This window comes from Ranitomeya imitator, chromosome 2 (genome assembly GCF_032444005.1).
Source record: "Ranitomeya imitator isolate aRanImi1 chromosome 2, aRanImi1.pri, whole genome shotgun sequence".
Classification (NCBI taxonomy): Eukaryota; Metazoa; Chordata; class Amphibia; order Anura; family Dendrobatidae; genus Ranitomeya; species Ranitomeya imitator.
This window is the reverse complement of record NC_091283.1, coordinates 497,230,139-497,244,092: the sequence shown is the minus strand read 5'-3', so window position 1 is coordinate 497,244,092 and position 13,954 is coordinate 497,230,139. Positions and strand designations below refer to the sequence as shown.

The window sequence follows — 13,954 nt, the reverse complement described above, 5'->3', positions numbered from 1 at the left end:
GTCATGCATGCCCAAGCCATCACACTGTCACCGCCGTGTTTTACAGATGATGTGGTATGCTTTGGATCAGGAGCTGTACCACGCCTTGGCCATACTTTTCTCTTTCCATCATTCTGGTAGAGGTTGATCTTGGTTTCATCTGTCCAAAGAATGTTCTTCCAGAACTGTGCTGGCTCTTTTAGATGTTTTTTAGCGCAGTCCAGTCTAGCCTTCTTATTCTTGATGCTTATGAGTGGCTTGCACCGTGCAGTGAACCCTCTGTATTTACTTTCATGCAGTCTTCTCTTTATGGTAGATTTGGATATTGATACGCCTGCCTCCTGGAGAGTGTTGTTCACTTGGTTGGCTGCTGTGTAGGGGTTTCTCTTCACCATGGAGATTATTCTGCGATCACCCACCACTGTTGTCTTCCGTGGGCGCCCAGGTCTTTTTGCATTGATGAGTTCACAGTGCTTTCGTTCTTTCTCAGGATGTACCAAATTGTAGATTTTGCCACTCCTAATATTGTAGCAATTTGTCGGATGGGTTTTTTCTGTTTTCGCAGCTTAAGGATGGCTTGTTTCACCTGCATGGAGAGCTCCTTTAACCGCATGTTTACTTCACATCAAAACCTTTCAAATGCAAGTACCGCACCTCAAATCAACTCCAGGCCTTTTATCTGCTCAATTGAGAATGACATAACGAAGAGATTGCCCACACCTGTCCATGAAATAGCCTTGGAGTCAATTGTCCAATTACTTTTGGTCTCTTTAAAAACAGGGTGGCACATGTTAAGGAGCTGAAACTCCTAAATCCTTCATCCAATTTTAATGTGGATACCCTCAAATGAAAGCTGAAAGTCTGAACTTCAACTGCATCTGAATTTTTTTGTTTAAAATTCATTGTAGTAATGTCTTTAACCAAAATTAGAAAAATGTTGTCTCTGTCCAAATATATATGGACCTAACTGTAATTAATATATGAATAGGAGCATGCATATACTACGTAATTTTCGCAATAGTGAGGTTTAACCCTTCAGGGGCCAGTGTGCCAACCTTAAAAATCCAGAAATTCTCCCTTCTTATTAGATTATTATACCGGTCAGGCCAATCATCTGGAATCTGGTCGATGACAGTAAGTTTTAATGTATTCAAATTCTTTTGATGCACTAAGGAGAAATGTTTAGAAAGACTATGTAGCATGAACCCATTACGGATGTTTTGACGGTGCTTGTTGAGTCTAGCATGCATTGTCTGTATCATCCAACTAATGTACTGCAAGCCACAACCACATTCAATTAGATAAATGACGTAGCAGGATTGGAAGCTAACATGGCAGTTGATTTTGAAGCTGGCACCTGTAGTATAGGACTTGAATTCCTGTGTCCCATTCAGTATGAAAGCACAGCACAGGCACTTAGGGGTCCTGTATGCATAACAACCTGGTCTATGGCATATCCGGGTTGTGCAGGAAGATGAGAACTTGAGAGTTATATTGCTGGGGGCGACAAGATTCGTAAGAGTACGATTTTTTTGAAAGATCATTCTAGGTTGTGCAGGTATGTGCGGACTGAATTGCGGACTGAATGGTCACTGTCGCAGCTTGAACTGTAGCGGATGCGACCGTTGTTGTCAAAGCATCCAGGCAGGTATTAAGAGTCTGTAGGTAATATAGGATCTTGTCTTGGTGATCTGTCTCACGGGTCATCTCGTGGTATGGGTCTGAGACTGGAGGGGTATGAGAGTCATTGGGTTCCATGGCCCTAGCAAACTGTTATTGTGCCGAGCGCAGGTCCTGGGAGGAGAGAGAAGCTGGGGGAGCATGGAGTTGTAAGTTAACACGTCAGAGTCCCTGCAGGGAGGAGGAAGGAGACAGGGGCATCAGCACTGTTGAAACAATTATCTTGAGCATAGTGCTGTCTTCTTGGCAGGGTTGATGCAAAAATTTGGTGCTTGACTACTGTCCTAAAAAACCTGTCTGGACAAGTGCCTGTCCAATATTTTCCATTGCGGGTCGATGTTTATATAAAGAATGATTTCTGGAAGTATTTCTGAGCCTTTGTAGTGATTTGCATGGCAGAATCATGTTTGTTTAAATGCACTGTCGCCTGAAAGGCTGAAGATACAATATACAACATCTAATCAGCTTTTTTCACTTGTGCACTTGGATTTCTCTAGAATTTCTGAATTTTTGATGATATTATTTTCTGTTGATGGTGGGATCTTCAAAAACTTGGCGATTTTATGTTGGTAAACAATTTTTGGAAATTGTTCCACAAGTTTTTGAAGCAGTTGTTCATAGATTGATGAACCTCCTACAATCTATGATTCTGAGAGTCTCTGCTTCTCTAACCTGCTCTTTTTATACACAGTCATATGACTTCATTTTAATTTACTAACTTTTATTAACTCTGTCTAAATATTTTTGAGATGTGTTATTGCCAACAATTTCAAAAGCAGTAGATTTTTTTTAACAATACATTTTTATTGAAGTTTACAATCAAGGTAAATATTAACAAACCTTAATACAGACATACACTGCTCAAAAAAATAAAGGGAACACTAAAATCCCACATCTAAGATATCACTGAATGAAATATTCCAGTTATAATTCTTTATTCATTACATAGTGGAATGTGTTGAGAACAATAAAACCTAAAAATGACTAACGTAAATCACAACTAATATCCCACGAAGGTCTGGAGTTGGAAAGATGCTCAACATCAAAGTGAAAAATGAAGTTAAAGGCTGATCCAACTTCAGTGAAAATACCTCAAGACAAGGAAATGATGCTCAGTAGTGTGTGTGGCCTCCACATTCCTGTATGATCTCCCTACAATGCCTGGGCATGCTCCTAATGAGGTGTCGGATGGTCTCCTGAGGGATCTCCTTCCAGACCTGGACTGCAGCATCCGCCAACTTCTCTACAGTCTGTGGTGTAATGTGACTTTGGTCGATGGTGTGAGACATGATGTCCCAGATGTGTTCAATCGGATTCAGGTCTGGGGAATGGGCGGGCCTGTCCATAGCTTCAATGCCTTCATCTTGCAGGAACTGCTGACACACTCCAGCCACATGAGGTCTGACATTGTCCTGCATTAGGAGGAAGCCTGGGCTGACTCTCATCTCGGTACCTAATGGCAGTCAGGCTACCTCTGGAGAGCACATAGAGGGCTGTATGGCCCTCCAAACAAATGCCACCCCACACCATTACTGACCCACTGCCAAACCGGTCATGCTGAAGGATGTTGCAGGCAGCAGATTGCTCTCCATGGCATCTCGAGACTCTATCACATGTGCTCAGTGTGTCCTGCATTCATCTGTGAAGAGCACAGGGCGCCAGTGGTGAATTTGCCAAACCTGGTGTTCTGTGGAAAATGCCAAGCATCCTGCATGGTGTTGGGCTGTGAGCACAACCCCATCTGTGGATGTCGGGCACTCAGGCCATCCTCATGGAGTCTGTTTCTAACTGTTTGTGCAGACACATGCACATTTGTTGCCCGCTGGAGGTCATTTTGCAGGGCTCTGGCAGTGCTCCACCTGTTCCTCCTTGCACAAAGGCTGAGGTAGCGGTCCTGCTGCTGAGTTGTTGCCCTCCTACGGCCCCCTCCATGTCTCCTGGTGTACTGGCCTGTCTCCTGGTAGTGCCTCCAGCCTCTGGACACTACACTGACAGACACAGCAAACCTTCTTTTCACAGCTCACATTGATGTGCCATCCTGGATGAGCTGCACTAACTGAGCCACTTTTGTGGGTTGTAGAGCCCATCTCATGATACCATGAGTGTGAAAGCACAACTAACAGCATGTGAAATTGATTGTCAAACAGTGTTGCTTCCTAAGTGGACAGTTTGATTTCACAGAAGTTTGATTTACTTGGAGTTATATTCTGCTGTTTAAGTGTTCCCTTTATTTTTTTGAGCAGTGTATATTCCATAGAATGCATGTAGGGAGGGGAACAACAAGCAATTGGAAAATAACAGGGTGAGAGGGAAAGGGGAGGGAAAAGAAGCCCAAGGAAGAGGGTGCATTATGTCCCATTCCAAATAAATGCCTCAACCAGAGTCAGGGGAGTCAGGAGCGTTTAACCGAAATACGGGGGGTGGCAAAGGGGTTATGATTGGCATATTCTGCCCAGGGGAGCCATATTTTTTCAAGTTTGTGAACTTTGTCTGTCAGTATGGCGGATAATTTTTTTTTAATCATATACCAGGAGAGACGTTTTATAACTTCAGAGACGTCTAGACTTGTTTTTTTCCATGCCAAACCTATGGTTTGTTTGACTGCTAAAAATATAAATGTAATGAGAGCTTGAGTATGAATAAGGGCCTTGAGAATACATTTATTAAGTAAAGCTTCCCAAGGGTTCTTTTTTAGGCTAATATTTGTAATTGAGAAGATAAGGTGGTATACTCTGATCCAAAATCTATGTACTATTGGGCATAACCACCATATATGGAACATATCTCCTGCCGAGTTGCGCCCTCTAAAGCAATTGTGGGAGTAGTTAGTGACTGCCTTGGCCACTCTAGCTAGCTGGGGTCAGGTATCACCTAGTCAACACTTCATAATTTGCTTCCAACATTAAAGTATTTAGTATTCCTCCAGTAGGGGAGGACCGGATTTGGGACCATTCTGATTCAGCTAAAGTGGAGCCAATATCAGACTCCCAATGAGAAATGTAGTTTAAGCAACGTCTATATGAGGGGGGTTAATATCGGAGTAAAGAAGTGATATAGTATCTGGGGTGAGAGGATTTTGGTGGCATCTTTGTTTGAAGAGTGTAAATGTATGAGGTGGAATAGAGTTTCTTAGTAATGAGGTGACAGAGTTTCTTAGTAATGAGGTGATAAATGTTTGAGTTGAAGATAGCAAAATAATATAATTCTCTGGGGGGATATTTTTCTTGTAGAACTGGAAATGAAATAATTCCATCAGCTTTAAACAGATAGTGGACTCTAGTTATCCCCACTTTGATCCATAATCGAAAGTTCCCAAGTGACTCAGTACCTGAGGGAAACTGAGGATCACCCCAGAGGGGGGCAAGATGCAAAAAAGGAGAGATTAACTTTGAGGAGTATTTCACTGAATGCCAAATTTTAAGGGAATGCATTATAATAAATTTCGAAATTTGCCTACGTTGAGCTGGGAGGCAAATTGGGAGCCTCCAGTGAAAGCCACAGAGGGGGTTCTGAATAGGCATGATATAAGGTTAATTGAGCCAATTGGGCTGCTTGGTAGTACCTGGAGGCAATCGGGAGCCTCCAGTGAAAGCCACAGAGGGGGTTCTGAATAGGCATGATATAAGGTTAATTGAGCCAATTGGGCTGCTTGGTAGTACCTGGAGAGGTTGGGAACTCCCAGGCTTCCTTTTAAGTTGTGTTGATAAAGGGTATCGCTATTAACCCTAGGGAGGCCACCCTTCCAAACAAAAAATGTTAACTAATCACTGGGCTGTTTTAAGGTTGTGTGAAGGGACAGAGATTGGCAAAACTCGAAATAGGTCAAGCAGTTTGGGGAGTAGAGCCATCTTAAGTGCACATACATGGCCTAGCCAGGAAAGATGTAACTTCTCCGAACTTCTCTGAAGTAACACGCAATTTTTACAAAGCATTTGAGGGCAATTGGCTGAAAAGAGATATTCCAGATTGGGTGTCAGTTTCACTCCTAAGTATTCTAGTTGGTTAGTGGCCCATTGAAAAGGGAAATCTTGTTGGAGCTGTGGGATAGTAGTAGGCGGAAGGGATATATTCATGGCATACGATTTTGAGTGGTTATTCTGTAGGCCAGAAATGTATTCAAAGTTACTGAAGGATTGAAGTAGGGTTGGCAGGGAAGTCTTTGGAGCTGATAGGAGAAGCAATATATCATCCGCGAACATAAAAATTTTGTGAGAAAATTATGCAATTTCCACGCCTTGTATACTAGTATTGAGACGGAGATGGATAGCTAATGGTTCAATTGCAAGGAAGAATAATAGTGGTAAAAGGGGACAACCATGATGAGTGCCTCTTCTAGTAGGAAAAAACACAGAGGAGAAGCCATTATAGCGAACATGAGCCGAAGGGGAACTATAAAGAGCATGGATCCATGAGAGAAAATGATCAGGGAACTTCCATTTACATAAGACTGCAAATCGGTATTGCCAAGAAATAGAATCGAAGGCTTTTTTATATCAAGTAATAATAACATACTTGATAGATTATGCTTTTGCAGGGATGCAGTAAATTGGAGATTGTACGTATGTTATCTGAGTATAGTCTGCACGGAAAAAAGCCAAGCTGGTCTCTATATATTAGAGATCCCAGGCCCGAATTTAGATGCTGAGACAGAATTTTAGCTAAGGAGCTTGAGGTCTAAATTAATAAGGGATATTGGTCTGTAGTTACACCACAATAAGTGGTCTGAGTTTGGCTTCGGTATCACGGATATTGCTGCCATTAGAGAGGCTGCCCCTAGTTTGTTACCTTCCCTTAAAGAGTTAAAATAACTAGTTAGGTGAGGGATTAGAACAGGCTCATATTTCTTATAGTAAAGAGCAGTGAATCCATCTGGACCTGGTTTCTTATTGGATTTTAGTTGTCGGATTGCTAATTCTATTTCACAGGGAGTGATAGCCTGATTTAGGAGATCAGTCATATTAGGGCTGAGGGCTGGGAGAGTAATAGAGTCTAGAAAAGTTTCCATCGTTTCTACATTTACAGTGGTAGTGTCATTATATACTTGTTCAATTTTTTGTTGAAATATAAGGGTTATCCGTTATGGGTTGGTTGTAATACCCAAGAGAGTACGTAAACATATGGGAGGGCGAGGTAATGGAAAGCATTAAGTTATTAAGAGCATAAAAGTGCTGCTTCAACCAACGGATAGCGCGATCTGCATTTTTGGAAAGACAGAGGTCAAGTTTGGCTTGAGCAAGGGAGAGGTCTTGGTACGTTATAGGAGAAGGAGAGCTCTTCATCTGGGACTCTAAAACTGACACTCTTTTCTCTAGATCAGCTACCCTGGCACATCTGTCCTTTTTCTTGGGAGAGGCCTCTTGAATGCAGAAAACTCTCAACACTGTTTTATAGGCTTCCCGTAGGGAAATTGGTGAGGAGGCTGACTCAAGATGATTTTTCAGTCTTTGTGCAATGTCAGGGAAGTAGAGCAAGGAGTCATTCAGAGTCCAGTTGACTGAGTGGGGTCGTGGGTGAAGTGTGGAGCAAGTAAGTTGAATTTGGGAATGATTGGACAAAGGAGTTGACTGAATAGTAATATTTGACACATTTGACATGAAAGACAGGTGAACTAATATATGGTCTATTCTGGTGTAAACTAGATGGCGTGGAGAGAAATAAGTGCAGTCTTTGTCTGAAGGGTGTAGCTCTTTCCATAGTCTACCCATTGGTGCTGTGATCGGAGTTTGTTGAGAGCTGCAGAGTCTGCAGAAGGGTGTGAAGCCATAAGGATTGGGGGTTGGGGACCTGTAGACTTATCAAGGCTAGTTTTAAGTATACAATTAGAGTCACCACAGAGCAGCGTGGCGCCTTGGGCATGTTCGGAGACCAGATCAAATAGTTGAGAAAAGAAGGCAGCTTGATGAGTGTTAGGAGCATAGTAAGAGACAATGGTTACCAGATCGTCAAAGATAGAATCAGTCACCATTATATAACGACCTTCTTTGTCTGCAACTGAAGACTTGAAAACGAAGGGGACAGACTTCTTAAAACAAATGGTGATGCCTTTGGTTTTGTTAGGGGCATTAGCTGTATAGAAGAGTGGGTAAGAAGCAGACAGAAATTTTGAGTAAGAATTGGTTGAGAAGAGTGTCTCCCGGAGACAGATCACATCTGCTTGTTTGGATCTATAATAACGGAAAGCCTTGGTACGTTTGTGCAGAGAATTAAGGCCCCGCACATTGTGTGACACAATTGTTAATGGCATAGTAAAGGAGTATTAGGAGTCCATCGGAAGCTCCTCAATTGCGGCCTGTAACTAGGATTGGGGGTAAAGTTGAGGACAGGATCATACCTGTTTAGTTCTCTCTGGCAAGAAAAGGGAGTGAGTAATAAAACGGGCAAAACAAATCATGCAACTTGATGGGGGGAACCAGTAGAGGAAAAAGGGGTAATCTCGAGAATGGCAAAGCACAAAGTGCTGAGCAGCAATGTCTAAGAACACTGTGGGGTCATGTGGAATTACCAGGAACGCATTCTGATGAGATAACTAAAGTTAAGTATATGGGGGGGTTAGGATTAGCTGGGTGTATTAACGTGCAATAAGCCTTCTATAATGGTATTTGCACATGTATATACCAGATTCGTGTGTAAGTATTAAAATAAATTGTATAGGGAGTGGACAGATTAGACCAAAAAGCGGATTACAGATAAGTTCAGGTATCAAGGGAGGAGGGGTTTGGCATAGTGAATATTAAGAGCAACTCTAGGAGTTGGGTTGTAGGGTTAAGTCTCATCAAGCCTAGAGTGTGTAAATATAAAACTTTAGAGGTTATTATACCAGAACATTGGGCCAATAATAGTGCAATAGAGTTTTGAACAAAATCATAAGAATACATATGCAAGGGTCGATTATTACTTGTCCTTCCCGGTGATGCAGGTGAGAAGCAGCTGTAGATCTTGATCCTAGGTAAGAACGGGAACACTCAAGTACTTCTGGGTATACGAGTAACAGGGTTAAACGTTCAAGAGGTATCTGAAACAAAAAACTGGATAACCACGGGTAATATTTCTGCTTAAAAATTCTTTCGGACGTGCCTAAAAAATCAGGAGGTTTTTTAAAGTGAAATAGAAATAGTTGGGAATAAAATATGGCTATAAGTAATTTCCATATCATTGAATACTTTGTTTTCTTTGTGGTTGTGCATTTAGTAAAACGTGGAGCCCTCCTGTCTCATTAGAAAATTACTATGATTCCAAAATTTATCAAAACATAACCTTCTTATTCTTTCTCAGGATGTCCGACTGAATGGGATGGGGTTAATTGTTGGAACACAGCTTCATTAGGAGAGACTGTAACTGTCTATTGTCCTGAAAGTCTTCAGATATTTCTGACGACAAAAGGTAGGTGGTCCATTTTGTGATTGCCTTTATTGGTTATTTTTCTCATGTCTATTCTTTGCTCCTGATATCACATTTTTCTAAATTATGGCAATTTGTGCAGAACCTGGGGGAAATCACACATTTAATGCAGGAGCGTACTGTATATAGGTGAATTCCATAACTTTCCATTAATAATCCTTTTGGATATTTTTAGTCATTTTAACCACTTAGTGACTGCCAATATGCATTAAAATGGGGCCTTATTTCCTCATTGCAATTTTAAAACCCAGAACGGGAATAAGGGTTTAGCGCCCTCAGAGTCAGAAAATCTTTGGGGTCTCGGGGTAGCTGAGTCTCTGGAGAACATGATCTGGGCCGTATTTTACGGTCCCCTATTATTTTGTTCACTGTGATAGATCCTATCACAGTGATCAAAATAAAACAAATAGTAAATCAAATCCCCCTTTGTCATCCCCTTAGTTAGATAAAAATTATAAAATATTTTTTTTTATATTTTCCATTGTTTGCAGTTGGGGTTAGGTTTGGGTTAGGCTTGTGTTAGGGTTGTTTTAGGGTTGGGGTTAAGTTTAGGGTTGGGGTTATGTTTGGGATTAGCATTGGAGTTAGAATTGGGCTGTTTTCAGAAGTAAAAAAATGACGATATAATGGCTAGTGTTGAGCGTAAGTGCTTGCTACTTGAGTTTGTATCGGGTTCTCAGGTATGAACTGAGCATTGCAGATCACCAAATGCTTTTTTTGGGTGTCTAACAGCCACAAAACATACTGGGCGGGGAGCACTCGAGCACCCGTGATTTTTGGTGCATACCCAAGCACCCAATGTAAACTAGAGAAGCGAGCACTTGTGCTCAACACTAATGACGACAAATTCAATAGGACAACCTAATGTTATCAAATTCTGTGTCATACCCGTGGGTTCAAAATGCTCACTATGCCCCTCAATAAAATTTTTAAGGTGTCTAGTTTCCAGAATGGTATCACTTGTGGGGGCTTACACTGTTTAGGCACTTCAGGGGCTCTTCAAATGCAACATGGCATATGATAATTATTCCAGCAAATTTAGGGTTAAAAAAATCAAATGGCGCTCCTTCCCAGCCCTGCCGTGCACTAAAACAGTAGATTTTCCCCACATATGGGGTATCAGCGTACTCAGGAAAAGTTACTGAACAAATTTGGCTCTCACAGACCTGTAAATTCTTCTTTAAGAGGCTCTTCTGTCCTCCACTCATTACCTGTTGTAATGGCACCTGTTTGAACTTGTTATCAGTATAAAAGACACCTGTTCACAACCTTAAACAGTCACACACCAAATTCCACTATGGTGAAGACCAAAGAGCTGTCGACGGACATCAGAAACAAAATTGTAGCCCTGCATCAGGCTGGGAAGATGGAATCTGCAATAGGCAAGCAGCTTGGTGTGATAAAATCATCTGTGGGAGCAAAAATATGAAAATGGAAGACATACAAGACCACTGATAATCTCCCTCAATCTGAGGCTCAACGCGACATCTCACCCCATGTGGTCAAAATGATCACAAGAACGGTGAGAAAAATCCCAGAACCACAAGGAGGGACCAAGTGAATGTCCTTCATAGAGCTGGGACCACCATAATAAATGCTACCATCAGTAAGATATTATGCCACCTGGAACTCAGATCCTGCAGTGCCAGATATGTACTCCTGCTTAAGCCAGTAATTGTTCAGGCCCATCTGAAGTTTGCTAGAGGGCATTTGGATTATGCAGAAGACTATTGGGAGAATGTCATATGATCTGATGAAACCAAAGTAGAACTGTTTGGTAGAAACAAAACTCGCCGTGTTTGGAGGAGACAGAATGCTGAGTTGCATCCAATGAACACCATACATACTGTGGAGCATGGGGGTGGCAAAATCATGTTTTGGGGTTGTTTCTCTGCAAAGTGACCAGAATGACTGATCCGTGTACATGAAAGAATGAATGGGGCCAGGTATCATGAGATTTTGAGTGCAAACTTCCTTCCATCAGCAAGGGCATTGAAGATGAAACATGGATGGGTCTTTCAGCATGATAATGATCCCAAGCACACTGCCAGGGCAATGAAGAAGTGGCTTCATAAGAAGTATATGAAGGTCCTGGAGTGGCCTAGCCAGTCTCCAGATCTCAACACCATAGAAAACCATTGGAGGGAGTTGAAAGTCTATGTTGCCCAGCGAAAGGCCCAAAACATCACTGCTCTAGAGGAGATCTGCATGGTGGAATGGGCCAACATAACACCAACAGTTTTTGCCAACCTTGTGAAGACCTACAGAAAACGTTTGACCTCTGTCCTTGCAAACAAAGGATCAAAGGATATATAACAAAATATTCAGATGAACTTTTGTCAATGACCAAATACTTATTTTCCACCATAATTTGTAAAATTAACCTTGTAATATCAGATAAGGTAATTTCCTGGATTTGTTTTCTCATTTTGACTCTCATAGTTGTTGTCTACCTATGATGTCAACTACAGGCCTCTCTCATCTTTTTAAGTGGGAGAACTTGCACAACTGGTGGCTGACTAAGGCTAGTTTCACACTAGCATTTTGCTGAGCTGCAGAGAGTTGTGGACTTCCTCTGTGAAGCCCCCCACGGCTGCACCTCCGCCGCTCAGCTCCGCCCACTTTCGCATGCAACCTGCCTACCTATCTTTAACATTAGGTATGCAGGTCATGTGGATGTATGTGGATGCCTCCGCATGCATCATTTTGACGATGCAGAGCAAAAAAAATTTCCAACCAGCTGCGTTTGACGCGGGTCGCAGCATTGCCAAAACAACGCATGCGGAGGCATTCGCATACATCCGCACGACTTGCATATCTAATGTTAAGGATAGGTACGCAGGCCGCATGCGGAAGTGGGCGGATCTGAGTGATGGAGGTGCAGCTATGGGCGGGGCTTCACAGAGGAATTCCGCAGCCTTCCGCAGCTAAGCAAAATGCTAGTGTGAAACTAGCCTAAATATTTTTTTCCCCACTGTATTATATGAATGAATGATCTCTGGTGTGGATGTTTTTATTTTTATCTCTATTTGGATAATTATTTTGATCACATTTAAGTTTCTGAGCTTTCTTTTCAACTAGGCTTATTTCATATTTCTTTAACCTAGTTGTGACTTCAGCATTGGTCTCTTTGCATAAGAGTGATAAGGCAAATTACTCTAAATCTTGTATTCACGTGTCACATATTGAAGAAGCAGAGATTGCTTGCTCTCTTCGTTTTTTAAATGGCATTTTTATTAGCCCTTCTGAACAGGTGTAGAGGTGTTTCCTTCACATTTCAGTGAATTGTGAATCATTTTAAAAGGTAGATGGTATACCTATCTGTAAGCCCTTTGGTGTTTGTTTATGAGTGATGCAAAGATCTAAAAATTTGGCACCTATTTGATTTCTAATTTCAGATTTCATATTTGTTTCAAACCAAGAAAAAAGATCCATAATAACAGTACGTGAATCAGCCTGCTTAGTATGGGCTATATCTCTCCTTGTGTCCAAGTGGATTAGCTCCACATGATCAAACAGGGAAGCAATAAGTCATAGTAACATAGTAACATAGTTATTAAGGTTGAAGGAAGACTATAAGTCCATCTAGTTCAACCCATAGCCTAACCTATCATGCCCTAACATGTTGATCCAGAGGAAGGCAAAAAAACCACATGTGGCAAATAGTAAGCTCCACTTTGGGGAAAAAGTCTTCCCGATTCCACATACGGCAATCAGACTAGTTCCCTGGATCAACGCCCTATCAAGGAATCTAGTATATATAACCTGCAACATTATACTTTTCCAGAAAGGTATCCAATCCCCTCTTAAATATAGTTAATCATCTTTATTATTGACAGGCTCTGTACAGTCTCCAGCCCATCTTTCTGGCTTATTTCTGAGGTCACTCTTCCCTTTTATACACACACATGTGAGGTTATTGGGAGTGTTCTCATTTTACAGATTGCCTGCCACGCCAGTTCTTTGCATCATTTGCTATTAGACCCCTCCAATATTTGTGGTGTAATTTTTGTGTATTTCTTGTGATTTTTATACACTTGTGTGCCTTGTTTATTCTATACTATAAATAAAGAGAGTTATATATTTTCTACAGCAATTTTTCAGGCATTTATTATTATATTTTTATTTTTACTAGCTATTATTGGGATTGCAAAGCTCTAGGTTTTTTCCATATGTCTTCTATTGTTGTATAGGAGCATTCAGTTTTAATATGGTCTTTCTTCATTATCGGTTCCGGTATGTCATTATATTGTAGTACAGAGCACAGCCCGCGCAGTGTATAACACAGCTCACGTAGTATATAGCAGAGCCCACGCAGTGTATATCACAGCCCACGTAGTATATAGCACAGCCCACGCAGTGTATAACACAGCCCACGTTGTATATAACACAGCCCACTTAGTATATAACACAGGCAATGTAGTATATAACACAGGCCCCTAGTATATAACACAGCCCACGTAGTATATAACACAGCCCACATAGTATATAACACAGGCCACGTAGTATAAAACACAGGCCATGTAGTATATAACACAGGGCACGTAGTATATTGCCCAGCTACGTAGTATGTAGCACAGCCCACGTAGTATATAACATAGCCACGTAGTATATAGCACAGCCCACGTAGTGTATAGCACAGCCCACGTAGTATGTAGCACAGAGACATAGTATATAACACAGCCCACGCAATATATAACACAGCCCACGTAGTATATAGCAATGTGGGCACCATATCTCTGTTATAAAAAAGAATTAAAATAAAAAATAGTTATATAACCAAAAAGAATGAAAGTAAAGCAGCACAGCTTCCAGTGGAACCCAGTGACAGATGAGTTTAATAAGTACTGAAACTGCTGTTCTCGGGAGGTGCTCACGTGTAAAGGCAGGAGAGAGA

At 41.5% G+C, this 13,954-nt stretch overlaps 1 protein-coding gene across 1 annotated transcript in view; it reads left to right on the top strand.

Annotated features, from left to right (window-relative positions):
- LOC138664648 (vasoactive intestinal polypeptide receptor-like) overlaps positions 1-13,954 on the top strand; it is a 339,770-nt gene that overhangs the window by 72,250 nt on the left and 253,566 nt on the right. The window contains exon 3 of the mRNA XM_069751535.1: positions 8,932-9,039. Coding sequence (XP_069607636.1) covers positions 8,932-9,039 — 108 coding nt within the window. The remainder of the gene's footprint in view (positions 1-8,931; positions 9,040-13,954) is intronic.